Here is a 27,777-nt window from a genome sequence, read left to right on the forward strand (position 1 = left end):
ATTTGATTTTTCTAATGAAATCCCCCCAGACACACTTTCTTTTGCATTGCTCTGGTCCAAAGGGCCTTCAAGTCAACAGGTGCCCGAGCAACGTAGAAACTCGGGGGACTTGTGGGGTTCCCAAAGGAACTGTTTCTTTGAGACAGATGCCTACCCAGGGACTGGAGAAAAAAAGGCCAGAATTAAAAAAAAAAAAAAAAGGGAAAAAAAAAAAAAAGAAAAAAGGAAAAAAGAAACCCTTAAAAAAGGCGTTCAGCTCTCATCCTCTGAAATTCCCGGTGGGTTAAAGGTTTCAGAGGGTGGGGAAAGATAAAGGTCTACTTCTATGTGTATTATCCATTAAGAAAGTGCAAGAGAGGAAACTTTGAATTTGGAGAACAAACAGTAATGAGTCCAACATTTTACATCTTCAAAGAGCAAAGCAGGGTCTGTGAGCAATTAAAGTTCTGGGACATTAATATCTTCTGACCCTGCAGAAAAGGGCAATCAAATTCCAATCACATCTAAAAAACATCTGGACAAATTTGAGCAAATGATTTTTCAACCCTCCATATATTTCTTTAAATTACACTGTCATCGGAGGCAAGCCACATCCCAGAGCATGAAATAAATGAGAGCTGTTTGGGCTGGTATTTTTTTTTTTTTCTTTTTCTTTTTTTTTTTTTTTTTTCCCTTTTTTACCAGATAGAAAGAGATGTGTGGAGACACACAGCACCCACTGCCGAGGACCCGAGCAAACTACGCAGCACTCAGTTAGTAGCCTGGGAGGCACAGCCAAGTGTAAAACATCCGATACAGCACATCCACAGAGAAAATCCCAAGGGAGAAAGATGGGTTGGGGAGACCAAACGGTGGATCATTAGCAGTACATGGTGGTGGGTTTTCTTGATTTTTTTTTTTTTTTTAATTAAACCACATGGAAAAGACATTGCAATTTGGTAGCAGACAGGTGTGTGTGAGCAGCAGGAAGGACAGACAGACATGCTGTGGAAGCAAAATACAGATTTTTGGTCCCCTTTCGATAATTTTTTTTAACGGGAGGTGGCTTGGAAATGACACAGGGGACAGTCACCTACATCCTCGATAGGGACAGAGTGTGTTGGCAGAAACCCCACCGCAGAGGGATGCTCTAGGGTCTGCCCTGCCCATAGGGCGACACGAGCATCCTTCCTCCCGGCGGGGATGATATAGTTTGGGGAAACTCCGTCTGCTCTCAAAACGGGCTCAGGGTTTAAGGAGGGGGAGGATTTTCTCGGGGGAGGGCAGAAGCGGAGGGAGGAGGGGGGTTAGTCAACTTCGCACTCACTTTGTAGCAAGCAGCATGTTTTTCCTGGAGTGGAGGTCGCTGGGGTCCGTGTGCTGTCTGTTCAGGTACTCAGAAACAGCTTTGGCTGGGAACTCCGTTTCGCAGATGTACCCAAAATCCCGAGCTAAATGAACGGCCTCACCTGGAGGGAATGAGAGGGGCATGAACACCTCCGGGCCCCGCCGGCCCCCCCCCGGGCTGGCTCCCCCCTGCCCAGGCTCCGGGCGGCAGTAGACTCCTGGGAGAGACCAGCTCTGCAGGGCCGTGTTTAGAAACTTTTCCCTTGTACCTTAGGGACAGGCTCCACGTATGTGTTTTCCCTCCACAAGCCCTATTTTGGGACCAGAAGTTGATGGGACAGATTGTCAGCTGATGAGATTTGTCTTTGCTACAATGCGCTTGTGATGGTGTGTACCCATGCAGCTGATTGTGCAGAACTGGGGGAAAAGTACACGCATATACATACACACGCATGTAACACACACACTCACGCTTTCAAATGAAGGGGGGGGGCGGAAATCACGAAAGACAAAAGGACCCAAACTTCTCTTAAGAGCAGAGAAATCATTCCTGCTTCAATACACCAGATCATTGTCCAGAATTGTACAGATGTGGACTTAATGTTAATATTAATGTCAGTTCTTTGTGGGACATTTATACACACACACACAGAGCACTTGCATCGTTATCACGATTATGGCCACATCTGTAAAATGATGGAGATAACTGCATTTCGTCCGATGGAAATTATTAATCTGCTTTCTTAACTGACCATCAGGCAACAGGTACTCCTCTCTCTGCCCGGCGGAAAGATAGCAACCAATGGCAACCTTTTCTGTGAAAAAATAATAATTATTCTAACTCTAATTCTAATTGTCACTTTTCCTGCCTGCCTGGTTTCAGGTTTCTTGCCTCCAGAGATTCGTGTCATCCAACTCCTACTGATGTACTTCATGCCACAAGAACAAGACAGTAGCTGCAGAAAGGAGGAAAAGAGGAGGGGGGGTGGGGAAAAACCCTCAGACTCTAGGGGGATTCTACCAGATTATAGCTCAGCCCCTCTAGAATAAAGCATTAAACCCTTTAAAGCACCGCCTGAGGGACCAGGGGGAAGATTTCCAACACGCAGAACAGATATGTCTAATAACTCCAGGACCACATTATTTTTAACGATCAGGAGTTGCTTTCCAACGTCATCTTCTGCTTTCCAAGGCTTCTCGCTAATCACCAAACCGCTTAATAAAATCGAGGGCAGCGGGAGGAGCCGGGGAGTCCCCGCCGCGGTCACCCCGCGCCGGGCAGGGTCCCCCCGGGCACCGCTCGGGGACATCCTGGCCGGAGCGTTTCTGCTCTCGGCGATACCGTAGCAGCAACGCTAAAGCCTGGCTGGTGGGGGAAAAGGAGATAAATCGCCAGCAGGTGCACCTTCTTCCAAAAAAAAGAGCGAGCGAGCTCAGGGTAAACTGTTATTTGTAAGGCAACCGCGGGGGGGGGGGGGGGGGGGGGAAGGAGGGTAACGTACACCTTGCTACACACTTGACATAGATTTTAGCATCGCTGTGCTAAAAGGCCCCTGAACCTCAAGGCAGCTTCGGGGAGGGGCTGATTTGGCCGTGAGTTGGGCGCCCACGGGTTTTCCCACACGCAGCGAGGGTGAAGTTGCACCAACCCTGGTGTTAAAGGGCGGTTGTCACACCCGAAACGCTTCACGTCTCCTAGAGCGCGACCCTACACGCGTAACCTACGCTGTGCTTTGCGCACTCGGCAGAACCCATCTGCGGGTACCAGGAGGGGCTCCTTGCTATCAGCCCCCGTCTTTTTGCCAGCCTGCCTTCAGCTCTGCATGCGGTAAGGGTCTTATCGCTCCCATAACTCAATCAAAAGAGTTGAAAAGTTAATATCTTAGCCCAAATTTGTATGCATGCTTATATGCAGAAGAGATAAGTGGATTATTAATGCGCCTCTCGGTGTGTATGTGTAATGCAGATACATATAATTCATAATTGCATCCATACTATTCCGATTATGTTTTTTTGGAGAAGGTCCAACTTCTCTTAGCATAAACACGCACATAACCTAAACATATTAGTGGCTCTAAATTTTGCTTTTCACTACAGTAACAATAAATCAAAGAAACACGCCGACCACCAAAATGACGTTTAGTTGACTTGAAATGAGGTGAAACTTCAGTCTCCCCTTCCCTCTCTGAATCCTCAGGAACAGCTTGTCTCTTTGTTCAGTTCTAGACATCTTAAGGTAAACCTCTGCGACTCTTCAATTGCTCTGATTTATTACCAAAAAAAAAAAAAAAAAAAAAATCTGTATACTTTTTCCTCATTGAGCGTCTTGTAGTGGCCATAAATAAGCTCGGGAGGATGGAGTAGACGTGGAGCCGGAGAGCACAGGCTGGAAATGAATAGCAATGAGGAATGGGACTGGCCTGAAGAATCACACACGTGTACACACGTATATACACACTTATATATATATATACACACACATATACACACACACATTCTTGCCACTCAGAGAAATCAGTGACCCTCCGGTCAGTGACTTAATTTTTGGGGATGGGATCCTTAACCGTGCCGGTGTTCATCCTAACCCGCCCTGAATTTCACCTCTGCAAGGTTTTCCCACCTGATCCCGAAAGCTGGTTGGCTTTTTTTTTTTGGGGGGGGGGGTTGGGGGGAGGAGGGGGGGTCGTAAAATGTCAGACAGGAGTTCAGAGCAGGCAGGGGTGTGAAGGGAGCTGCGACCCTCGGCTTACCTTCCACCAGGGAGGTGAGTAAAGTGACATTTGCGGCCTTACGCCTGCCGGCTGGTAAATTCAAACCGATTTTTTCTAGCCTTTCTCGCAAAGATCTCCCCCCGTTTTTCGATTTGGCTCTAGAATTACAAAGAAATTAACATCGTGATTAACCCCGCAGTGTTCCTGGAAGAAACGTTTAGTCTGTGCAGTCAGTGGAGCCTGGGAGGGTTTCACTCGACGTTAAGAACTTTGGGTGTGTTGATTTCTGCTCGGGTTTGCTGAGATTTGCTTAATTTCTCCCAGGGGTAGAAGTGCGGATGAAGCCACTTTTCTCCCTATTTTATCCAGGGAAATTAAATAATGCCAGATAGCAATAATTAATGGACAGGGTTCTGATCTAGAGAGCAAATGGGTTCCTACTGTATGACACTCGTATTAAGATGGAGTGAGGAGATGGGCAGAAAGGTACAGGAGGAGAATTAATCCTCAGTTATTCCAGGAAAGAGCTAGAATGGGAAGAAGAACGGGGGTGGGTGGGGGTGAGGGGAGTAAATCTGAAAGACTCGAAGGGAGAATGTGTGTGCCTGTGGATAAATAAAAAAGGAGGAAAATATTTATTAAACTATTTCGTGCGTGTGAATGTGTTTTTGTGCCGAAAGGCGATGCTGAGAGGAAGAGCTCACCTGAAGGCAGGGTGCGTTATACAGAGGGAATTGAGTGCCTGAAGGAAGATTTGAATATCTGTCGGAGGTTACTGATAAGGACAATAAAAGGATGAGTGAGCTATAGGTGGGAAATACAGAGCTATTGTTCGGAAGCCTATACATATGTAAACGCCCAGGGATAAAATCTCGCCACCTGCGAAATCAGGGAGAGTTTTGGCACCTAAGAACAGAGTCTATCCCAAATATCTCTTAGTTCTCACTTAGAATTTGTTTAAGAATTAACAGTCACACTTAGGGAAAGGAAACCAGAAGCGACAGAGAAGCCAGACTGGCTTCCCACTATTTTATATCGACGTAAATAGGGCTAGATGGCAGAATTGCAAGAGAGCAGCTTTCTATATTTCATCTGCTCTGAAGCAAAAGCTTGTCTAAAATTTAGATTCAAGATAGGAACTGAAGTCAGCAGCAGCCAATGATTATGGCTTGGGCCATCTCCAGAAATCCACTGAAGTTCAATAATGATGTTTCTTTACCTTGATAATTATATTTTCTACAGTGCATCTCTCAGATGTTCTCCCCGCTCCATTTGTACAGAATGAGCAGGCAGGTTAGCATCTGTAAGTAAAAATCTCTGCTGCTCTCACTGGCAAGGATCATAGCTGAACAATGATTACAGACATTCACGTGGAACAGCATCTATTTCAGGAAACCCTAATTCTCACGTGTGTGTTTTTGGGTGACTGACTGCATGTAGCAGGACTTTCCCCCTCCTCTCCAGTATCGGAGCTGGAGACCCTGACATCATCACAGAAATTTTTGCATGAGAAAAAAACAAAAGCAAACACAAAATAAACAATCAACTTGATTTTAAACCACCTTAGTCAACGTTGCCCAATTGCTGGTACAGGAGCTGGCAAGGTATTTCCTCCTCTAAGATAAGCAACTTTTAAACATGATCTGGAATTTATTCAGGACCAAATTAATTGAGTTTGTTTCTGTCTCGAGGTTATGCTTTATATTGCAGGCTGGTGTATAACTCACATGTCGAGAATGAAGTCTTATCCCCTCTCAGCTTTCTGTTGGCTAGAGTGAACTGGTACAACATAGCATATCATGACTTCTTCCCTGTTCTGACTGGAGATAGAGCCTTAGCTTAATTTTCTTGTAGACAAGTCATACTGACAATTCACAGTCCTTCAGCCACTGTCAAGAAGATAAAGACCTTTCTCCTGTTAGTCCTCCCAGCTGATGTCCTCGGAGCTTAATTTGTCATTGTTGGTACCTAAACGCATGATCTCTTGCTTGATATGATGGAGTGGCAACCAGGCCTCCAGGTTATACCTCGCTCCTCTTTTTCCTCAGTATCAATAATGGCAACTATTTTGAGGTCCTCAGCAAACCTCACAAGGACATTAGTGGGTGGTTGGCACAAATATTAAACAGCAAAGGTCTCAAGACCAGCTGTGACTAATTCCTCTAGCAACCTTCTCTAGATGAAGCACTAAGTTTCTGACTTTCAAAGCTACCTGTTGTTGGCTTTTTAGTCAGGTACTTACCTACTTTACAGGTTGCCTGTTAACCCCCTGCTAATTTCAATAATCTCTTGTGTGACACCATGTTAATTGCCTTGTCTTTATTGTCATATAGAGGAAGCCTCATGCATTTATCTAGGAAATCCCTAGAAATACATCAGGTCCTGAAATATACCCAGTTCATCCTGCAACATCTAGCTGCAACATGCCCATCATGGCATTTTATTTTGTCCATTTTCTAAGAGAGAAGTGTGAGAAGGAGGAGAAAAGTGTGTGCATGTACAAGGGCGAAAATCTTCTGGTCTCAGTTCCTTCATTTGGGGATTCTTTGACAGAAACTGCACAAGGCCAAATCTTTCTCTAGTTTCCATACATTCATCTCAATGTCTGAATACAGCATATTTTCACCTTATCCTGAACGTTACACACACACGCTATGACAATAAGATCAATGCATATTTGCGATCATCTTCACCATTGACCAAATATTTCTGGTGCATGCATGGATGCCCACACAGGGGCATGTTCACACACTTGTCCCAGCCTCTTACCTTCTAAGTACTCCTCCTAGGAGGGATGCATTCAGACACTCTGGAGGAGAAAGGCGTCTTTGAACTTCTCCCACAGTTACTTTATACTTTGAAGTAGAACTAAGCAAAGACAAGCGGCCAGGTACAGAGCAAAACACTTCTCCGGTATTGACTGAAATTCCACCCAGGAAGCCATCTTTATTCATCATCAAAGAAGTAACAGATTTTGGAGGAACCGGAACTGGAGAAAGAAAAGGGGAAGAGGGGAGAGAGAAACCATCACGCCACGAAGGAGCACAGTATAACCACAGTCTCTCCGACATGCATAGAACGGCAAAATGAAAGGGAATTTTGAATCTCTGGCTATCTCCAGCAACCTAAAGGGTGCTGCTCCCCCAACCTCTAGGAAACTGCTCCATGAATGATGGATGGAGAGAAGGGTGGTGCAGTACAGCCTCTATGCAGGGTTTGATCATTGGGAAATAAAATACATATTGGCAAGCACCTGGCAACTTTCGGGTTTGAGCCTGTGTCTCACCCAGAGCCCCCCGATGCCTTTTGTACAACGGACAGCGCCTTTCTGGAGGGGAAAAAAAAAGGAAAATTTACTTTTTTTTGCTAATGTTTCCATTACTGCTAAGCTGAGCCAGGAATAAATTCGCTACACGAAGGGGGTTGCTGTCTTAAATAAGTATCAAGGCTGGAGGATACAGCAACCAGAAGACAGCTCTGTTATTGCTTTGTGTTTTTATTAAGTCTGGTTTATGAAATAAAATGAGTCTTTTCCTTCAGAAAAATGAACACCAGAAAAAAAAAAAAATGGTCTAACCATGGCATTCGCCACCTTGATCATATTGTGCTGTCCGCGAAGTAGCAGGAACTCTCCCGCCCCCGAATAAAGCTGATGTAGTTACTGTAACACATATTTAAAGGTAGTTATGGGGGAAAAAATCAAACCAAAACAATAAAGCAAAACTAAACAAAATAAAAACATGTTATTCTGTTCACGATAAAACGAAATATTTCTTTTCTCTGAGAAACTAGTAAGGTTATTTTAAGAGTAATCAAGGGGATTATAACGAACAAATTCATGTAATAGTAACCAGACACACTCGGAAATAAACAAACAAACAAAAAAAAGGCTAAACTAGAAATGAGAGCTATTCCCCCGTGACATGAATTTTGTTTACAAATGAACGTAAATAGCTCCCTCATAATTGTGTGTAACTGTTATGATTTACAGCAGGTGCTCTAATCAATCAACCAATCACTTTAATTTATAGGGAGCCTCGCTGCATTTTCCCAGTTGTTTCATTTCTGCAAGTAATTGATAACAAACCGTACTTAAGGTATGTTTTATGCAGGAGTTAATAAGAGCTGACAGCTGCTACTGCTGCTTCCTCTCGGAATCGCGGCAACGCGCGTTTCCTTATAGAAAATATACTCCGAAATTGGGGGTTTTGTTGGTGGGAGAGTCTTGGCAGTCCAGCGGGCATGTTTCAGAGGAGAAGACTAATTGATTACACACCCTTGTCGAGCTGATACTACTTCACAGTCTCCCATTTCCACTCAATCAATTGCAAAACCAATTCGGCAAATAATAGGGTTCTATTATGCACATATGCCAGCTATTTAGGTAGTTATAATACATGTCAGTTAAGTCATAAAAACCCTGTTTATTTGCAACATATCTGGAGAATCAAACCATTAGGGTTGAGGGGATATTTAAGTCGTCTGGAGCTGCTAAACAATAAGATCGGGTATCCTAATATATTACCAAGTGCTAACTACTGGGCAATTGCCAATTTTATAACCTCAGTGTATGGAATAGACACAAACGTGTTTCACTGTTTTTATTACAGATCATTTCCTACTGCCAGACCAGACCCCCACAATAAAAGCTCTATAACAGCTAAAAACCAAAAGGCATGTCGATTTTAGATATACATATTGCTTCATATGCCTTGTACATAGTATCCAGTATAAACAAATTATTTTGAGTGGCTTTACTTCAGGGAATCGGAAAGTGAAATGGATTCCTATTTCTCTATTATTTTTAGTTAGGCACTTTATACAGCTCATAAAGGCGGTTTCAAATAGTTTGAGAACGGCACAGAAACAGTTATAAAAGAGTTAGAGGCCCGCTCCTGCTCTCGTTGCTATTAATAGGATTTTTTTTGCCATTGATTCTATAAGAAAAGACTTGTTTGGGGTATCAGAGGGAGTACTAACAGACCAAAAAAAAAAAAAAAAAAAAAAGTCTCTCTCTTCCCCATTGTACATAGATATATCACTTATTTAATGCACGATATTCTGCAAAGTCATTCGAGTGAAGCACCAAGAAAAAGTTGTGGGGTTTTGGTTTGTTTGTGTTTTGGCTTTTTTTTTAAAAAAAAAAAAAAGAAAAAAAAAAAAAAGAGTTAGATTAAAGCAGTGCCACCAGACAGATTTTCATGACTGGCATTTTTTTCTTCGGACAAACACACGGGCTCAGTGGTTCGAGTACACCTTTACAGTGGCTATATTTAGTGACCAGTTTATCAGGTCACTGTCCAGTGAACTGAGAAATTAAACAAGAGGCAGCAATTCCACGACCATCTGATCTTAGTCCAAACTCACTAAAGAGAGAGGGACCCGTGCAATGCTTAAATGTGCCTCACCCCCACTCGCTTTGGCCTTTTGGAGCACTCATTACATTAGTTAACCTTTGAAATATGGATTTTCACGTGCTCAGTATTTTTTTTTTTTTCCTTGCAAATTGCTTTTGGGAAGCAGGCTGGCTCCCTTCCCTGCTATGCTGGGAGCTCCTCAGCTTTTCTTCCTACCACTGCCTCCCCGACAAGGACCGTATGAACATACCCATCAGCTGGAGTCTAATAACTCTAAACCCATTTTAGAAGCTTACCAGGCGGTGTAAGCATATCTATTGCAATTTCATAGCTTCAGAGAGATGTATTCTATCTAGACTCTATATCTTCTGTAAATTACCTAATGCTGCCTCAAAAAAGTGTTTGCCATGGAATGAATTATCTCTATCTATATCATATCTATATGTTTATCATGGCTATAGCTTTTCAGATATAGCCCAGACATTACCAGAGATAATATAACGTGGAGGTTTTAGTGGGTGAAGTGATATACACGTTCGTGTGTGCAGCTGCATGTGTCAAATCCCCGCGTGTATGTAAATAAACTGTAATGCGGAGTATATTTTTAGTCGATATCAATTTTCCCAGTTGGTTAGGGACTGCCACAACTGCTGAAATAATACAGAATAACACACACGTATGTATGCAGCGTCCCCAGCACTTCTGCTTTAACTTTATCCCATTTAGTTCTTGTTATCCCCAGCAGAAACTATTTGATTTTCTTTCACTGCCAAACTCCACTTGCTGTGTGTATGCGAGCACTCACAAATACATAATTCCCCCTTCCAAAATCTGCCTTCTTTCTTTTTTTTTCCTCTCTCCCTCTCTCTTTTCTCTATCTTTCCTCTCCTTTCTCCTTTTCTATTCCTTTCTCTTGCTTTCCCTCTTCCTCTCTTCCTCTCTTTCTCCTCCTGTGGATACTTCCAGCCTCTTTGTCATTTCTCCCCCTTCCATTTCTCTTCAGCTTATCAATAAACCGGGAGAGCAACAGTAGCCGCTTGATTTGTTAGTAATTATAAGCATACTGTTCCTGCAAACGGGATCTCTAGATGAGTGAGATCGCTTTAAAACGACAGCAGGAAATGGTGGGGAAATGGAGCATGGCGAAACTCAGCGTGAAGCTTTCAGTTCTTTACATGTTTACAATTTTCTGTGCATACATTAAGTCTTAGGGTTGGGGTGGGTTTTTTGGTGGTGGTTCTCTGTTGGGTTGCTCTCCACAAACGCGTGAAAATGCGCAGAAATGCAGACACAGAAGAGGAAATGGAAATAAAAGGGCATTTCAGCTAGACTAAAAATAAACAAATAAATAGAATTATGTCCTGAAAATAGCTGAATAACAAGGCTCTAAGCTATAGATATCGTTGCAATAAACCTGGTGAATATGATAGTCTAACGGTCAATCAATATGAAGAAATATGTCTTAAATTCCTTACTAACAAGCATCATGGACAAACTTCTTACTAATCAGCTATCAATCTGCCTTCAAATCTTTTTTTAATCTACCTACTGGGCCTGAAATGAGTAAAAAGTTCTTTTTCCATTATAACAACGGGATTTTGTTGTAACTGGTGATTTGGTCTGACTTGGTAGCTAAACGTAGAAAGTCCGGGGACAGCATCTTACCCACTTTCACTAAAAAAACCCGGTTCTTACTTTAATTTTAATGAACAAATACAGAAAGTGTGTATTCATGTCCCCTTCCCTCCTGTCCCTCTCGTCTCCTCCTCTTCCCCCCGCCCCTCTCCTCCACCGCAGTCCCTTTCCCCTGAAAGCCGGGAATAAATTTCAAAGTGAAATGTATTCCCTCGAAATTGTTTCGCATTCAATTAAAGGGGATCATAAGGTTCAGTGGGCAATCCAGGAATAAGCACGAAACTGAGTGGCAGCGAAGCAACATCTCCGATTCCCAGATCTACCACCTGAAAAGCTGAGGCCAAAGTGGTTTTCAGTTAATCATTTATCCGGATACTTCAGGAAGAGGTGGAGAGGAATCTCATGTTGTATTATTAAGCGTTAAAAGAAATGTTAAGATACCTCCTTTCATAGGTTTGTTTAAAATAGTATGAACAATAGAGCGTGTTTGCAAGGAGACAATGAATTAAGGTGTTAGGGTGAAAATGGCCTTTCGTGCTAAATCAGATGTGAGTGTGCAGACGATCGTCAGAAACAGCTGAAAGTAAATAAATACATCAGGATAATTTTAAGGTCACTGACTGTGCCCCAGAGTCACAAAAAATTAACTTGGGACTCGGGCCACACAAGATTTTGCAAGAGGACAACTTCTTTCGCCACAGACGGTGCCAAGCAAATTTCAGATGAGCAGTTGACAAGGGGACCCGACTCCTGACACATAGAAAACCTTCCCTTCACTTCAGCAGAAATCGAGGGAAAGGCCTCAAAATGTGCAGTCGGTAAGCTCTTAAAGCCGGGTTAAAAATCTGAAAATAATGCTCTTGGTGATTATTATAATCTTGATGATTTATCTGGCTCCCTCCCTCCCACTTCCACCACCCAAATCTTAATGGAAGTAGGAGTTAACGATGATTTTTTAATGTCTCGTTGGATTTTTAGACTGTTAATGTACCGCATCCTTCTCATTATTAGTTTATTGATTGTTCATTGACCAGCCCCCTTCAAATCGTATTAACCACCCTCTGCCAGTTTAGATTAGGAGAGTTTAAAAAGCACCTTTCATTATTTCACCGCCACTACCACCACCACAGTAGAGTTCAGGCTTGGTAGCTTAATGCTCGCTCTAATGGGGCAGCTAAGAGACGAGGGGCCACGGTCCCTGCCTATTGCATTAATAGCTCAAAGGGGGCTAATACAGAAAATTAGCCTTAAACGAGCTCTGGAGATCTCCAAATGAAAGAGCCATTTATCACGCTGGCTACCTTCACTCCACTCGTTTGCTCTCTCTACTGGGAACAACTCATTTCCTCTTAACTAAATTACTTCAGAAATGTCAAGTAAGCTCAGATAGCAAACATAACAAGAGACTGTGTATATGTAATCTATTGTGCGGGATCGATACGTGAGATAAATCCATAGCCGTGTATGAATCCCTATATAATTTCCTTAATATTTTTGGCAATCCTTTTGCATAGATAGACAGATAATTCCCTCTGCAGGCCTCAAAGACCATCAAGAAACAGACACGGTCTGGATGATATAATTAAGTTTAGACTTCAAGTCCACATCCTACTTTTCCCACCACATTGTAATTAAAGCATTTTAGACAATAAACTAGGTTTTGGTGAAGTAGACCCCCTCCAACCCTCGCCTAGAAAATATGTATCAAGGGGAGTGCTCCACTGTACAAAAATCAGTCCCTATCTATCTATCTATCTATCTATCTATCTATCTATCTATCTATCTATGCCATCCGCCTGCAATAACGACTTACAGAGTTTAAATAACTTCTTCTTACTTCAAAGTACATCCTCAGAGCTACAAACCGCAGGGAACGAAGCAAAATTGATACCGAACCCTCTCTGTGTTGCTCCTTCTCTCGTCCTGATTAAATACTGTCTGCCACAAATGTGACCTACTATTTACTACCCATTTCTCTTCCTCCGCACCCAGGAAACTCACTGTGAGAAAAGCAACTGAGCCCACGATATTTTTTCATTCTGGAAAGTTTCTTAGAGCTCAGCATTACTTCTAAGGCAGAAAATACTGCTGCAGTGACTTTAAAACAGCTGCAGACGAATCTCGGGATCTTTTTTAGTAATCTAACTTCCAGACTGCGAATGTATCCTGTTCATCATGGATAGATTCAGACTATCTCTCCTTATGGCTACAAACAGGCACAGGTAATCCCACTTCTATGGGTCTGTGTCTCTGTCTGCGGCAGCTGCCCGACCTGGGGCCGTTGCAATGCCCATACACAATAAGAACACCTAAATCTATACCTAATACATGTAATTATTAACATTCACATTTTAGTGCTACTCGCTATCTAACTGCACCACTCAGCATCCACATTAAATATCTCTGCTGCCCTCGTCATCTGAAGGAGGGAGAGACACAGACAGAGGGAAAGGGGGGGTAAAAAAGAGTATTTTGGAGTGGGTGATCAACAGAAGAGCGTTCTGCGAAAAAACAGAATGCGAAAGGAAAATGCGAGCACGGAGCAACGTTAGAAAGAAGTCTCTCGACCACAAATCAAGCACCAATTAATCAAATACACCCAAGAGGAAACATCGTGTATGAGATGAGGTGACAAGTGGGGGTGGGGAGGGGAGGAGCGGGGAGGAGAGTGAGGGAAAAAAAAGAGAAAAATACAACCACAAGCCATCAGGTTACAGACCCTGAGCACAAAACCTGCTAAACATTCAAACTGAGCTAAAACAGGAGAAACAACTTCTTTTTTTTTTTTTTTTTTTTTTTTTTTTTTCCCCCTTCTTCAAGTAAGTAATTTTCTGTTTCTCAAAAACACCTTCGACTTTTCAAACGTTGGTCATAAATGATGCTGCCAAATGGTCTTCAAGTTTTCATTACTTTCATCCCTCAAGTAACTAGAACTTGATCGTGTGTTTGAGAGAGAGACTGTACATGAGGATTTAAATTAAAAAACAATAAATACACGGAGGGACCTCATGCTGCCTTGAACACATTTTAAATAAACACCCTCCCTGTTATTTTGCTTTACATTCTAGAAGATCATCTCTATTAAAGTATTTGTGAGCATTTGACAAATAATAAGGTCCTGGAGATAAGTGCTGCTGATAGTAAGCATAAGGGACAGCATTTCTAAGCCTCATCTCTGGTACTTAAAATTGAATCTAGAAATAGAAACTCCTTAGATAATTAAAGATAGCTTTCCCTACATTTGCAGTGTGTGATCTGTTTAATGTCTATCAGCATAACACAACACTAATCGCCAAGCATCTTCGAGTGACTGTCAGAGAAATGTAAAAAAATTAAGCAGCTGCAATACGCCCAAAATGAGTTATTGTAATTACATTTAATTAGTTTAATTAGTTAATTATTTTGCTTACAGCTGTACAAGAGACTGCAAACATTTGTTAATATCACATTCCCTTTAACAGTATGGGGTGATTCTGCAGTTACACTAAATCATGTGCGCATATGTAGAAAGATTTAAAAAATGGGCAGGGGGAAGGGGGGATTCTTGGAGGAAGGGGGGAAGAAGTCGGGGCTGCCTTTCCATAGGCATTTCTTTCTCTCCCCTTCACGTTTGATTCGCTTGGGAAATGCCTTTAAGCCCCAAAGGGAATCAATCCCCCTCCCCCCTTAAAAGCCAAGGGGTCCCCATCGAGGACTATCGGGGGGAAAAGAGGAGGGGGTCCGTGGAAACTGCATTTGAGCATGGGGTGCTCCATGAGAGAGCATTTGTGTAATTAAAGCCTTTGAAGGACGGGGGAGGGGGGATATCAACTCTTACTTTCACATATATTTCCTTTTCCCTTCACTCTATCTCCCCATCCAATCAACTATTCATCTTGCTGCCATGTATGCCTGCTTCCCGGATAAATTAATTGCCCCAAAGTAAAAATATATCATGAAGATATTGCTACACAGTAAAAGTTTGTCTAGCTTGTTGGAATAATCCATACCTTTTTTAATGACAGACTGGTCCAATAAGTTCATACCGCTGTTATTGGCATCTTCAACTGACTGTGGATATAAAAACATCACTATTCAAATTGACTGGATATTAAAGAATCGCGTACATAAATCATGTCATTCCAAACTGGAGTTTCTGTTATTTCCATTTATATTAATTCACTAGGGGAGGAGGGATTTTTTTTTACTATTATTATTGTTATTATTATTCCCCCAAATCGACAAGGAAATGAAATTCTTACAAATTATATAGTCTTCTAATAAAAAAAAGAGGTGTGAAGCATATGGGGTGCAATACTGGTTTTGTTATCTTATAAAACACAGATATCACATAGACTTCTTTGCATTCGAGAAAGCTTTATATTTCTTCCTTTGAAAATCTGGCAATTTGGCAACATCTGCAAGATCTATTGCATGACATAAATGAACACGATTAAGGACAACTTAAATTCTCCCTCCCCTTTCCTCCCGCTCCCTCCCTCCTTTTTTTTTTTTTTTGTTTTGTTTTGTTTTGTTTGTTTGTGTAACCCTGCTACATCTTAATAATTCAAGGGCCATTTACTTTTTATATATAATAGTTTACATTATGGACTTTTAATTAAAGCCTGAGCAATTCGGAGTGCAGAGCAACGCCCACATCGTATAGGGTACAAGCAGAAAGAGATTTACAGCTCCCGAGGTTGCTTCCATGTCCTGAATTAGTGGGGACGGGGAGGGGGGAGCGAGAATATACATTATCAAAAGTATAAACTATTAAATTGATTGCCTAGAAAAAGTGTCCCGATCTCCTTTTCAAAGCCTTTTTCCCCCCCCTTTTTTTCCTTTCTTTTCTTTCTTTCCAGCCCGCTCAGGAGCACACCTGTTATTATGGCATTAACTTCTTTAGCAGGGAAGAGAACAAAGGCGGGCACAGAGGACAGAGCAAATGCTGGCTTTCATTTCTCAACACGAAAGCGGGCTATACAAAAAACAAACAAACAAACAAAAATTACCGCTGAATCGGCGGTCGGCACAGCAAAATCATCTCCAAGGAGAAGAGGTATCATGAGAGCAATTTATTGCAGAACTATGACAGGTTCCGTTTTAGGGGAAATTCTGGGTTTCAGAGAAAGGGAGGACCTGTGGGTTTTTTGGTTATTTTATTTTTCTCATTACTATTTAGGGTTTGGGTTTTTCCGGGTTATTGCATATTCGGGGAGTTATCATATGTTTTTTCCCTGATAAGGAAAACATCTTAGAGCAAAACAATGATTTTCTTCCCTATTAACTTTATCTTTCCTACACCGAGAGGCTGAGTTTATCTGGATCCAGCCCTTATCTCCGGCTCTCTTTGCTCAGCAGAGACGTTCAAGTTGGACTATGATTTAGGAGAAAATCACATCTCCCAAAAATGTGACGGAACAATATTTTCTATGAGATCTTTCCTTTCATTTTCCTTGAATCCCCACTCAAACGAACGCGCACGCACACCCAGTGGTTCCTTATGTTGTGTGTGTTTGTGCATGGCTGTGCCTCTCTCTCATAATCAATAGGCTACATACCTAAAGGGCACAAAATAAAATTACAAAGTCTTCCCTCCTTTCCCTGAGCAGCTCCCAAAGAGGGATGATGAGCAAATCCTGCAGCCTGCTGGAGTGCATCGTGGTGCTCCTCGATGGCACAGAATTGGAGGTAAATATGAAACGCCACCATCTTTCCTTTTTTTTTTTTTTTTTTTTTTTTCCCCTCCTTATCTCACCTTATCTCTGGAGTCGATGGTTGTGCACACGCTTTATGTGTGTGCATGCACTCCGCTCGCTCCATCAGCAACGTGGGTTAGTTGTTGTAGTTAATGAGAAGACTCCTGTCTGATTTTCTATCTAATTACGCCCTCCTGCTGGGTTTTTGTACAGGATATTCGCTCAGCATGCTGGCAGTTAATAGTCACAGAGAGGATCGTAAAGATTTAATTAGGACTGCATGCGGAAACGTGGAAAAACAACTCAGACTTTTAATTACTAGACTTCTTTAGTTAAAAGTGATACCAGGGGTTACTTTATAAGAGACTTGCGTGTTTTGGTGCAACTTAACTTTCCGTGTCTCCAGCTAGCACACAGGAGCGGGGACGACAGTGTGAGTGAGTGAGGAGGAGGAGTGGAGGTGTGTGTGCAGGGAGGGGAAAGGTGATGAGTCTCCAGATATACTTAGAAAATCTAGAGAGGAAGATTCCCCTCCCTACCCTCCTCCAGTAATCTGATAGCACGGAGCTTCCTGTATATCCACTTTATTCAATAGCTGGGGATATATCTGAGGGGAAAGCCTGAAAACTGATCTTTTTGTTTTCCTTTAAAGAGTCTAAAGAATCTAGATTTCCCCCTGTATATTTTCTTATTCTATCTTTTACTAGTAAAACCTTGCTTTTGCCTAGCCGGGGGAAAAAACAAAACAAAACAAAACAAAAACAAAAACCAACAAACAAATCAAACCAACCAAACCCCAAAACAACTGGGATTGCAATGGTGTTTTTCAGAGTCCCTATTAGGTGATGCAAATTTGGTTTCAATAAGTAGGTCTTGGCTTCTCCGTTCCCTGTCTGAGGGCTGTAAATCGCAGACTGAAAATTCCTCTCGAAAAGGGCAGCAATAGCAATACAATACGTCCTGTTTACAATAACAGCGCGCTATCGTGTTACAATCACTTAATTCTACCCCTGGACAATGGCTCACACATGGCCTGGATCTGGTGTTTATAAAATAACCACTGTTTCTTTCTGTCACGCACTCTCTGTCTCAATTCTCCCTTGTCAGCCCAACCCATTCTCATGGCACATATTTGATCAGACATGCATAAGCTAAAGCCAGGAGGCACATCTTTATCCTACTATATACCTAGATACCGGTTCAACTTTTTGGACTACTGAAAAAGAAAAAAAAAAATATAAAATTTGACACCATTCCTGGAGATTCTCTCTAGTGTTCGTGGATAATAAGTGTATGTCGCCTAAATAGGAATCCCTGTAGCTAGAACGGATTCCTTGAATTTAGAATAAATCCATATTAAAAATCAGGGGGGAAAAGTGCCCAACTTCATCTGTCACTAGTCGAGGGACAAGAATAGAAAATGCTGAACGGCAGGAGTGAGTACTGGGCTGCTTTCCCTCCTGCCTGTGTTAACTTGCAGTTGGACACTTCTTCCTTCACGTGTTTCTCCTTGGGATACCCTCCTCTCCCTCTTCCCCTCCTCCCCCAGCCTGAGACCAAACTTTTAGAAATAAAGGGCCTGTTTCATTTCCCAGTCCCTCAGCACCCCAAAACAAGAACCCCAGGCCTGCTGGCCCGCAGCCTCGGCAGCCCCCGCCCGGCCCCATCCCGGCCCCGGGCGAGCGGGTCGCGAGTGGCCGCGGGGCGCAGCGCTCGGAGCCGTCGGGGGGAGGCACCTTCCTCGAGTGCTGTGCCCTGCCCGCAGAGGGGGTGTTTTATTGGAAAAAAAAAGAGGGACAGCTGCTTTATTTGAGCTGAGCAGGACTTTTCCTTCTTTACTCTTCTTCCTTCTTTTCTCTCTCCCCCTTTTATTCTTTCTTGCTTTCACTCTCCCTTCTCTTTTTTCCTCCTTTCCCACTCTAGCTTTTATTCTTTTTCTTTCTCTCTCCTTTCGCTCTATCTCCCTTTTCTATTTTTATTTTTCTTCTCTCTTTTTTGTCTCTTTCCCTTGCTTTTCCTCCTTTTCTCTCTTTCTCACAAGAGCACAACAATTACCGGTTTTTCTTTGGGGAAAGTGTAAATATTAAAGCACAAACAGTACTTAACGTCTATCAGTTGTAGAGAGAAAGAAGAAGAGCGATCCCCTTCCTGCATTCACAGAGGTAAAACTCGCCTTGACCTGCAAGCCAGTTTGGCTGAGACAGAAATGCGAGACGAGACCTGCGCATCACGCCCGTGGGGGTCAGGGGCTGCCCCCAGGTCTGAAAACCAGCTTGGAAACCCGCAGAAACCAGCGACCCAACGGCCACTGAGCTCGGAGGCAGAAGCAAATCCAAACAGAAAAACCTTTCTATTTCTAAAGCAGCTCGCCCCAGCAAAGCTCGGAGATTTTCCCGTGAAGCCCTAAACCAAGCCTCCAGCCAATGCAATACAGCCCCCCCGCTTCTCTGCCGCTGAGTCCTGTAATGTTCAGCAGGATCCTTTTTCACGGCTATTTTTTCCCTTCTTAGCCTCCTCTTTTCTCCTTTCTTTTTCCCTTTCTGTACTTTGAAGTCCGTATCTCATCCAGTGGTCCATATCGCTTTTTATCCCAAGTCTAAATATATATATATATATGATGCACATAATACACAAATTTGGAGGAAAAAAAGGAATGGAGGGGAACCCCCAAACCCCGACTAGTGAAGCCTAATGCAGGACCCTGAGGGCTCCAGCCTCCGGCTCGGAGGTCCCCACAGGGTGGCCGTGGCCTGCTCCAGCAAGGTGCAAGTCACCCCAGCACCGAAGCTGTTAAGGGCCTTTCTGTTTTTAGGAAATAACACGTGATGATGAGTTTCGCGTGGGATGGGAGAAGGCTGGGAAATACTGTGCTTTGAGCCCGGTGAAACTCCTTTGTTACCCAAAAGAGGGAGCAAAACTAATTAATATTAGTGCTACCCTACCATCTCTACTTTAAAAAAAAAAAAAAAAAGGGGGGGGGGAGGGGGGGGGGGGGCTTGTTCCTGATCACTGGTTATTGCTTTAGGTTTGGGTTTTGTTTATATTCCCCCCCCCCCCCCCTCCTGGATGAAAAATGTAGTAATCTGACAGTTTCATCAAAATGCAGGAAATTGGCTGGGGGGCGGGGTGGTGGTGGTGGTGTGTGAGCTGAGATTGCATGGGAAATAACAGGAATTTGAAAGCCAGGCTTAAACTCTGCCAGTTTTGGAAACACGTGGAGTATTTAGAGCAGTATGTCTGCCTTCCCCCTGCACTCTGTTGGCTTGCCATGTAGGGGAGGGTTTATAAAGCGGAGCCTGTGCGTGATAGCGATGAAATAAATTCTCTTAAAAAAAAAAAAAAAAAAAAAAAAAAGAAAAGGCGAGGGAGTATCAGTTATAATCCCAGTGCGGAAAAAAGGATGGTAACCCACACTAACATATTGCTGGAAAACCCTCACTGCTCATTTCTAGCCGAGGTATGGGGGCTCCAGCCTGGATGGCATCTGCATCGCCCAGGAGAAAGAAACGCGGTGCCTTACCTGGACCTCCTCCATCCCTGGGTGTCCGATGCCGTGCAGAGAAAGGCTGTCCCCCATGCCGGAGTCAAGGCCATGGTGAGCGGAGTGCAGAAGGACATCTGGCCTCCTTACTGAGTGGTAGTCCCGCCTGGGGTCCAGTCCCGAGAGCTGGGGCAGGGCGGCCCGAGGCTGTGGCAGCAGTGACCCGGTCTCTGATCCCACCTCTTGCCTCTGCCTCTGTCCCCAGGGGTGCTGCTGGGGCTGATGCAAGGGGTTTAGGGAGTAGGGGTCATTGACATGGGAGTAAGGGTCCTGGCTTTGGTGGTAAGGAAGAGGCTGGTAGGGGGGTGGGAAATAAGGCGGCTGGAAATCCGAGGATGGGGTGTGAGAGAGCGGAGGAGCGCTGGAGTAGGGTCCCTGGGAGACGGATCCCAGCTGGGACAGCCTGGAACTGTGGCTGGGCACTCCATCATGCCGGTCCTACAAGCGGAATGAAATAAAAACAACAAAAAAGAGGACCTTTTTTTAAAAAATAAAATAAAATAAAATGAGCACAAACCCACCCCAAAATAAAATCAAAATGCACACAGTTGTAAACTAAGGTTCATATGTGCCCCCTTCCCCCACCGCGGATTAGAAGTGTTCCAGTGTTTCTCACCCAGATCATGTCTATTCCCAGTAACTATCAAGAAGGGGGAAGGGGATGTGTGTGTGAGGGAGAAATGCTAAATGTCATAATTAAAAATGTAGGACTAGTGCTCCATATGCGTGTATGATCTGTGACTTCAGTCCAGTAATACGATTCCCCCTCCAGCAGTCCCCAAATAAAACTAAAGGTAAAAAAAAGATAAAATAAAAAATTAAGAACCCCCAAACCACCCATCCTTCCAAACAACCCACCCCTTGTCCCGCCTAAAGTTTCCAAACATCTGTTTATTCCCTCTGCTGAAGTCCTGAAACTCAAAAGCACCAACCCATCTTCACGTGGAAAAGACCAAAAAGAAAGTTGTACTTCTCGGAGGACTCCGAGGAAAGAAGTTGTGCGGAAAAGGACTTGAAAAAACAAAATAAAAATCGCGGGGGGTCTTTGTATAAAGACAGTCCACCCCTTTAAAAAAAAAAAATCAAATAAAGTAAAAATGAAACATCGATATTGAACAAATCCAGTCGCTATGATTTCTGCAGCAACTTCCAGTGTCTTTTGTCTCCTTTTCCAATATTATATTCCGGAGAATGGGGTGGGGGTTAATTGTAATGAAAAGTCTTTGGGGTGTGTGGGGGGACGTGGCGGGGGGGAGTGTGTGGAGGCTTCAGAGAAAAGGTGGGAGAGGAGTTTTGTCCAACTCCATCGCGCTGAAGCTGCGAGGCTAAAAGTAAACAAGAAAAATATCTATTCCACAAAGTGTAGCTCAAACCCCCACAAGCAATGGCACACATGGTTCAAAAAAAAAAAAAAAAAAAAAGGAAAAAAAGTTTTTTTTCCCCTGCTCTCCCCCCAAACTCCCCTAGCTCAAATCGAGAACACACAATGCAAAAAGGGAGAAGCAGCTGCAAGCCTCCTCCAATTATTGTGCTAAATTACCAAGCCAAAGGCGTTTAAAAAGAGAGAGAGAGGGAGAGAGAGAGACAACAGATCGAGAGAGAGAGAGAGCGCATGCAATTCTAGTACAACATGGATCCAAACTCACCATGGCGGAATAGGTGTGGACTAACATCTGGAAATAAAAAAAGTCTTGTAACAGCTAAAAATAAAATAATGGTGATAATACTAATAATTGGAGGGAAAAATATCAAGGAGATCTGCAAAGGGACGTGTTGGACACAGGAGAACAGCTTGAGATATTTCGAAGACTATCCATCAAAAAAAAAAAAAAAAAAGAAAAAAAAGAAGACCAGTGCCCCCAAAACCGAGCCTGGAAACCTCTATCTACATATATGATTTACCCCTCCCTCTCCTTTTTTTTTTTTTTTTTTTTTTTTTTTTTTTTCCTTTGAGCTCCCAAATACAATCCTCTTCAACCCAAGGCTAGGCTCAGACTGCTCCGCTACCCCTTCCTCCCTTTCCTTCTCTACACCGCCTCATAATAATTGATATTCATGACTATTAATATTACACGACTACTTTAAAGGGAGAATGCAGGACCAAATGGAGCGTGAAGCTGGCAGCCAGCTCGAGAGCTCCCCTACTATTGTAAATGACGTTCATTCAGTGGAGAATTACTAGATGTAATCAGACGAGGGGGGCTGGCAGAGGCAGAGTTTGGGGAGAGGGAGAGGGGGGAAAAAGTTTAGCAAGGAAGAGGCATAACTTCAATTAACTCGAGCGGAGGAAGATGAGGAAAGTAGACACTGCGGAGCTGGAGCAAGGAAGTGAGATGAAGCAATGCTGGAGGCGAAGAAGAAAAAAACATATTTCTTTTTTTTTTTTTTTTTTTCCCCTACATTTAATTATACATTCCTAATACGAGGAATTGATTGCCTTTGGTGCTTTTGTTCTTGTAGGTTTTTTTTTTTTTTTTTTTAAAAAAACCCCCAAACAAATAATGAGGAAAAAGAGGCTTTCCTAATCCTTCCTTCTTAAAAAAAAATAAATGAAAGAAGAAATGTGCAGTCACTATAATATACGTCTATTTACAGCGGAGATTAAGCCCTTCTGGTGCATGTTACAGATCGTATTTATTCGCAATAGCCAAATAAACACTTGAATCTGCGTTAAATTGGGCTCCACTTTTTTTTCTGAATCCTGTTCCTCCCGCCCGACATGAAAAAAATAAATATTTATGTACATATATCTCCCGATTTTCACCCAAATGTAAAATGCATGCAGTGAATTTTAAAGGATAGTAAATTTATAGTTTTGAGGCAAAGCCAGGGGCGATATAAAACCTTTGCGATGTTGCAGGAACCCGTTCAACTGGACTGTCTGCCATTTCTGTTAAAGTTCAACTTACTTTCCTTCCTAAATAGACTCACACTTCCCAGAGCAGCTCCCCCCCCCGCGCGCGCACACACACACACACACACACTTTTGTTTTAAGAACAGATTCTGTGTAAGTGGTTGAGACGCCTCTACCATCGTGTTGTTAATTATAAATAGGAAAGAAAAGAAACATTTTTTTTTTTAAAGGTAAATCTAGAGGGCTTCAGCTCTTTAAAAAAGTCAACAACCATAATTTTTTTCTTTTTTTTTTCTTTTTTTTTTTTTTTCTTTTTTTTAATAAAAGGTTGCACGTTACAAAATGTCTTGGAGCGCACCCCCAAGTTAGGGTATCCCGCAGCCAAATCCCACCCAACCGCTCCCCCACCTCTGCTTCTCTCCCACGGCAATCTAGAAACATGAGTGTCCGTAAAACGCACAGCAGTTTAAAAATCCCCTTCAAAGGAGGGTGGAAAAAAAAAAAAATAAACCCCAAATCCCCGACATTCCCCGACCTCGCTGGCAGGGAGGGGAGATGTTTTGTCGCCTGCTGCTGCGGGCAGAGACAATGGCCAGGCTGTGCCTGGGGACGGGGAGGGAAAAGCAGCGAGGGCTCAGCGGGCTGGGGACCGCCGGCGGGACGGACACACACACACACGCAGACACACAGACACACACGCCGGGCTGTGCTCATTCCGCACACGCTGGGCTCTGCCAGTTGATAATTAGCCTGACGGCAGCTTTTGGGAGCGGAGACATTCTCCCGTGCGGCCGGCGGGCACCCTCCCCGCTCCCCGTCCTTTCTCCGGTCGGGAGAAGCCGGAGCTGTGCCCTCCCTCTGCCTCTTTCGCCGCTTTTCTGGGGAGTTTCCCCGCTGTAAGTGCGAAGGCGCTCCCGGAGGGGAGGGCTGCGGGCGGCGCGGCCCCGACGGCACTTCCCGGGGCTGCGCTCCCGGCCACCCCCGCCCCTGCCCGGTTCCCGGCCCGCCACCAGCCCCTCCACGGTACCATCCCGGTGCCAGCCCGGTAGCAGTCCCCTACCCAGCCCGGTACAAGCCCGGTAGCAGTCCCTTACCCAGCCCCTGCCCGACTCCTGCCCGGTCCCAGCCCGGTAGCAGTCCCTTACCCAGCCCGGTGCCAGTCCCTGCCCGGTGCCAGCCCGATCCCAGCCCCTGCCCGGCCGCCTCCCCACGGTTCAACTCCTGCGCTGGAGCTGTAGGATCGCACCCTTCTGAAAATCTCCCCCCTCTGCGATCGCCGTGTAAATGCCTACCCCAAATTTAAAAAAAAAAAAATCATCTCATTTTGCAGGGCGCCTTTCCTTACACCTTTTTTTTTTTTTTTTTTTTTTTTTTTTTTGTTTCCCCCCCCGTTTCGGAGCAAATCCAGCACGCTGGTTAACTTACAAGAAATGCATTCGCGGAGCCCGTTTGGGAAAGATCCGGCTCAGGAAACCGTGCAAAATTAAGAAACGTTTCGCGGTGTTTGCGCTGTGATTTTTTTTTTTTTTTTTTTCCCTTGGTCTGCTTTTTGACCTCGAAAATAACGCGGAGGTCTGAATAAAATACACAACTTTTCGCGTCTGCGGACTATGCGGAGCTGCCTTTGAATGTATCAGTTCGGGTGTGTGTACTCACATACGAGCAAGAATGTATGCGCCGCTTAATTAATGCGAGTGTATGTATACATGCACATCTTATCTATTGCTATATAGGTATAAAAAGTCGTAAAAAACGTATCCGATTGTGAAAACAAGAAAAAGAAAAAAAAAAAATCCAAATTCAGCTTGAACTTAGCTTGGAATTGCAAAATAAATAAAAGAAAGAAAGAAAAGAGAGAAATTTATCCAGTCCCTGAATACCAGATTGCGTTTCTCTTCTATTTTCAACTTTTTTTCTCTCGACATTTGTCCATATTTAATCGAATTATATTTAATTCGAGGTCTAAACAATCAAACTCTTGCCTTTAAGTTGCCTCATTCCAACCCCCAGATCATTTCTTTGATGTTTTAAATCGCATCAAACAGCTTTTCCATGAAAAAAAAAAAAAAAAGTTTAGGACTTGGCATGCTGAATACAAATATGCAAAATAAATAAGCATTTAAGCATTTACTTTTGGTTTCCTGTCTCTATACTTGTGTGTGTTGGTGTTTGCGTCTCTATATCTGCCTCTATGTATATGTAGAGCTATATATGTATTACATAGTCATGCCTGTATCTATATGCTAGATGTATATTTAAATATACATATACTTTCTTACTCATATGCATATTATATACTCACCTCATAGATATCTTCATACTTGACATTTTCAACCAGTTTCCAGAGCATGATGGCAGGCTGTTCTCTAGGAGGTGAGTGCATTCATGTGAAGAGCAGATGTCTGGATTCTCAGTACTTCTCTGTCTGTAATGATCCATCTATAATTGGAAATGGGGGACAGACACCAAATCCGACGTTCCTCTTCCATCGCAACTTATATCTGTTGTCTGAAACAATAGGCTGCAGAAGTCTACCTCAATCGGATAGTAAAAAACATTATCTGTTACATAGTTACATATATCTACAGACATATATGTGACTAGATATATACATATACACACATATAGAGACTTAGACTTATATGCAGGCATATAAAGATATATACATATACGCAGTGGCACATGCACAGACGTACATATACATGCACATATACACACATATATCTCCTAACATACAACTTTTTTCATGTACAGACATATATAAATTGACAAGTTTCTATATGTAAATTATATATATTCTCGCATATGTAGGCACATGTATATGACACGTTACATATGCATGTATACATACAAACCTGGTCAGTTTATATAGGAGTGTATACAAATGCATATTTGTGTATATATTTATACATCTACACATATATATGTGGATATACAGTGATCAAATATATGTATTATGTAGTGCATATATCCGCTATTTTAGTAGATTGATAGATAGATAGATAGATAGATAGATAGATAGATAGACAGATAGATAGATAGATAGATAGATAGATAGATAGATAGATAGATAGAATGGAGAAATTAGTGATTTTTTTTCGATCCTATTTATATTAAAATAAAGAATAAGTTGCCTCTGCACTAGGCGATTCATCATTTACAACGAGATATTATGCTTTTCCCCACATGCAATATGCTTTTATTTACATGTCCAGAAATTATCCTCTCATATGCAGTAAAACACCCAAACAGCATCTCATCAAGCACATTCAAGCAAATCTAAAAGGAGTAAATTTAGATCAATGATTTTCTTTTGAAAGCCTTACACTTCAGACTTGGACTGTGTATTTTATAACTTGGAAACACTCTCTCTGGATAAAAAAAAAAAAAAAAGAAAAAAAAGGAAAAAAAAAAAAAGGAGTTTAGCAAACCCTTCTCTGCACACATTTAAATAGCTATTAGCTACTTTCTGAAAACGATTAAAACCAGAGTTGGATTTGTGCGTTTCCCGGCTAGCTCTCGGTTTGGAAGGGGAGAGGAGGAGTTGGACCATTTTTAACCTTTATTTTTTTTTTTTTTTTCCCCAGGCAAACCTTGCTTCGCATTGTCCGTTTTTTTTTTTTTTTTTTTTTTTTTTTTTTTAACACGTTGTACCGCAAAGAGGCGACCTATTCTGCAGGCGAGCAGAGCCCATCTCTGCCTTTGAAAGGAAACAATTGAGCTTTGCAGTGGGCTGGTGCACCAGGAGAGGGGGAAAAAAAAGGGAAAAAAGAGACACACAGAGGCAGAGAGACAGAAAGAAGGTGTTTCTAAATTCAAGGTCCTGTCTCTGGAAATTTCAAGCTCTGTCTATAAGGTTGCTACAAATCTTTGTTATTCTGCATGGGATCCTATGGGAAAGTGCATAGTGTCCTTTGTACTTTCAAAGGTCCTACAGGTAAAGGCGCTTTTATATCTATATAATCTCGAAAACGAAGAAAACTTCATCAGGAGACACTTCTGGTGGTGTTTGGTTGGCTGGTGGGAAGGGTGGGCTTTTCTTTTTCTGTTCGCTTTGGCCTCGAATTAAAGCAGAAAGTATAAATTCATTCCTTTTTCCCTCAGCCTCTACAGCATACACCCACCCCCACCCCCCTTACAAACCGTACATCTTCTTCTAAAAACTCAACCCTCAAAAGGCAAGAGACAAATAACAGCCAGATATTAGGAGCTGGACAACGGTCTTGCTGGAAGTTGTTAAAGCAGATATGAGTTTTTTCTCCGCTGTACAGAGGAGGAGGAGAAAAGGGCACATCTTCGAGTGGGTTGGACAGACCATTTCAACCGAAGCAGTAGTGTAAAAAAAGCCGGAAAAGGAGAAAGGAGGTATGCTGTTCGCATGTGGATGTGCAGAGGTATGCATGCAGCCACCCCACACACACCCTCATGCACCTATAGATCTGAATGGCCCTCTTACAAAAATACCAGGCTCATAAAGGGACACTTTGCCATCACTTTTGTTAAAAGTCTTTGAGTCATGTCCTGGAAGGCTGGCACAGGGCAGACTGAATGTGCTTCGTGACAGCTAATGCTTTACAATTTCGTGGCACCCTGAATTAAATATGCTTTACGTGCTGGGGGAGGGGAGAGGAGGGGAAAAAAAAAAAAAAGCAGCTAAAATAGACTTGACGACTG

The 27,777-nt window shown here is 42.9% G+C and overlaps 1 protein-coding gene across 6 annotated transcripts in view; it reads right to left on the reverse strand.

Annotated features, from left to right (window-relative positions):
• Positions 1-25,540, reverse strand: part of TFAP2B (transcription factor AP-2 beta) — a 34,433-nt gene extending 8,893 nt beyond the window's left edge. For 4 of the 6 annotated variants that reach the window (XM_074861361.1, XM_074861364.1, XM_074861363.1 and 1 more), the window contains exons 1-6: positions 25,406-25,540; positions 20,228-20,686; positions 15,019-15,079; positions 6,807-7,026; positions 4,077-4,195; positions 1,307-1,448 (exon numbers count right to left, since the gene is read on the reverse strand). In XM_074861361.1, the coding sequence (XP_074717462.1) occupies positions 1,307-1,448; positions 4,077-4,195; positions 6,807-7,026; positions 15,019-15,079; positions 20,228-20,686; positions 25,406-25,486 (1,082 nt within the window). In that variant the 5' untranslated portion in view covers positions 25,487-25,540. Of the gene's footprint in view, positions 1-1,306; positions 1,449-4,076; positions 4,196-6,806; positions 7,027-15,018; positions 15,080-20,227; positions 20,687-21,894; positions 23,141-25,405 lie in introns of those variants that run through there. The other 2 variants (XM_074861366.1, XM_074861365.1) reach the window with 2 other exon arrangements.
• Between the last annotated feature and the right edge of the window lie 2,237 nt (positions 25,541-27,777).

The sequence above is a fragment of the Strix uralensis genome, chromosome 3, assembly GCF_047716275.1.
Source record: "Strix uralensis isolate ZFMK-TIS-50842 chromosome 3, bStrUra1, whole genome shotgun sequence".
Taxonomy (NCBI): domain Eukaryota; kingdom Metazoa; phylum Chordata; class Aves; order Strigiformes; family Strigidae; genus Strix; species Strix uralensis.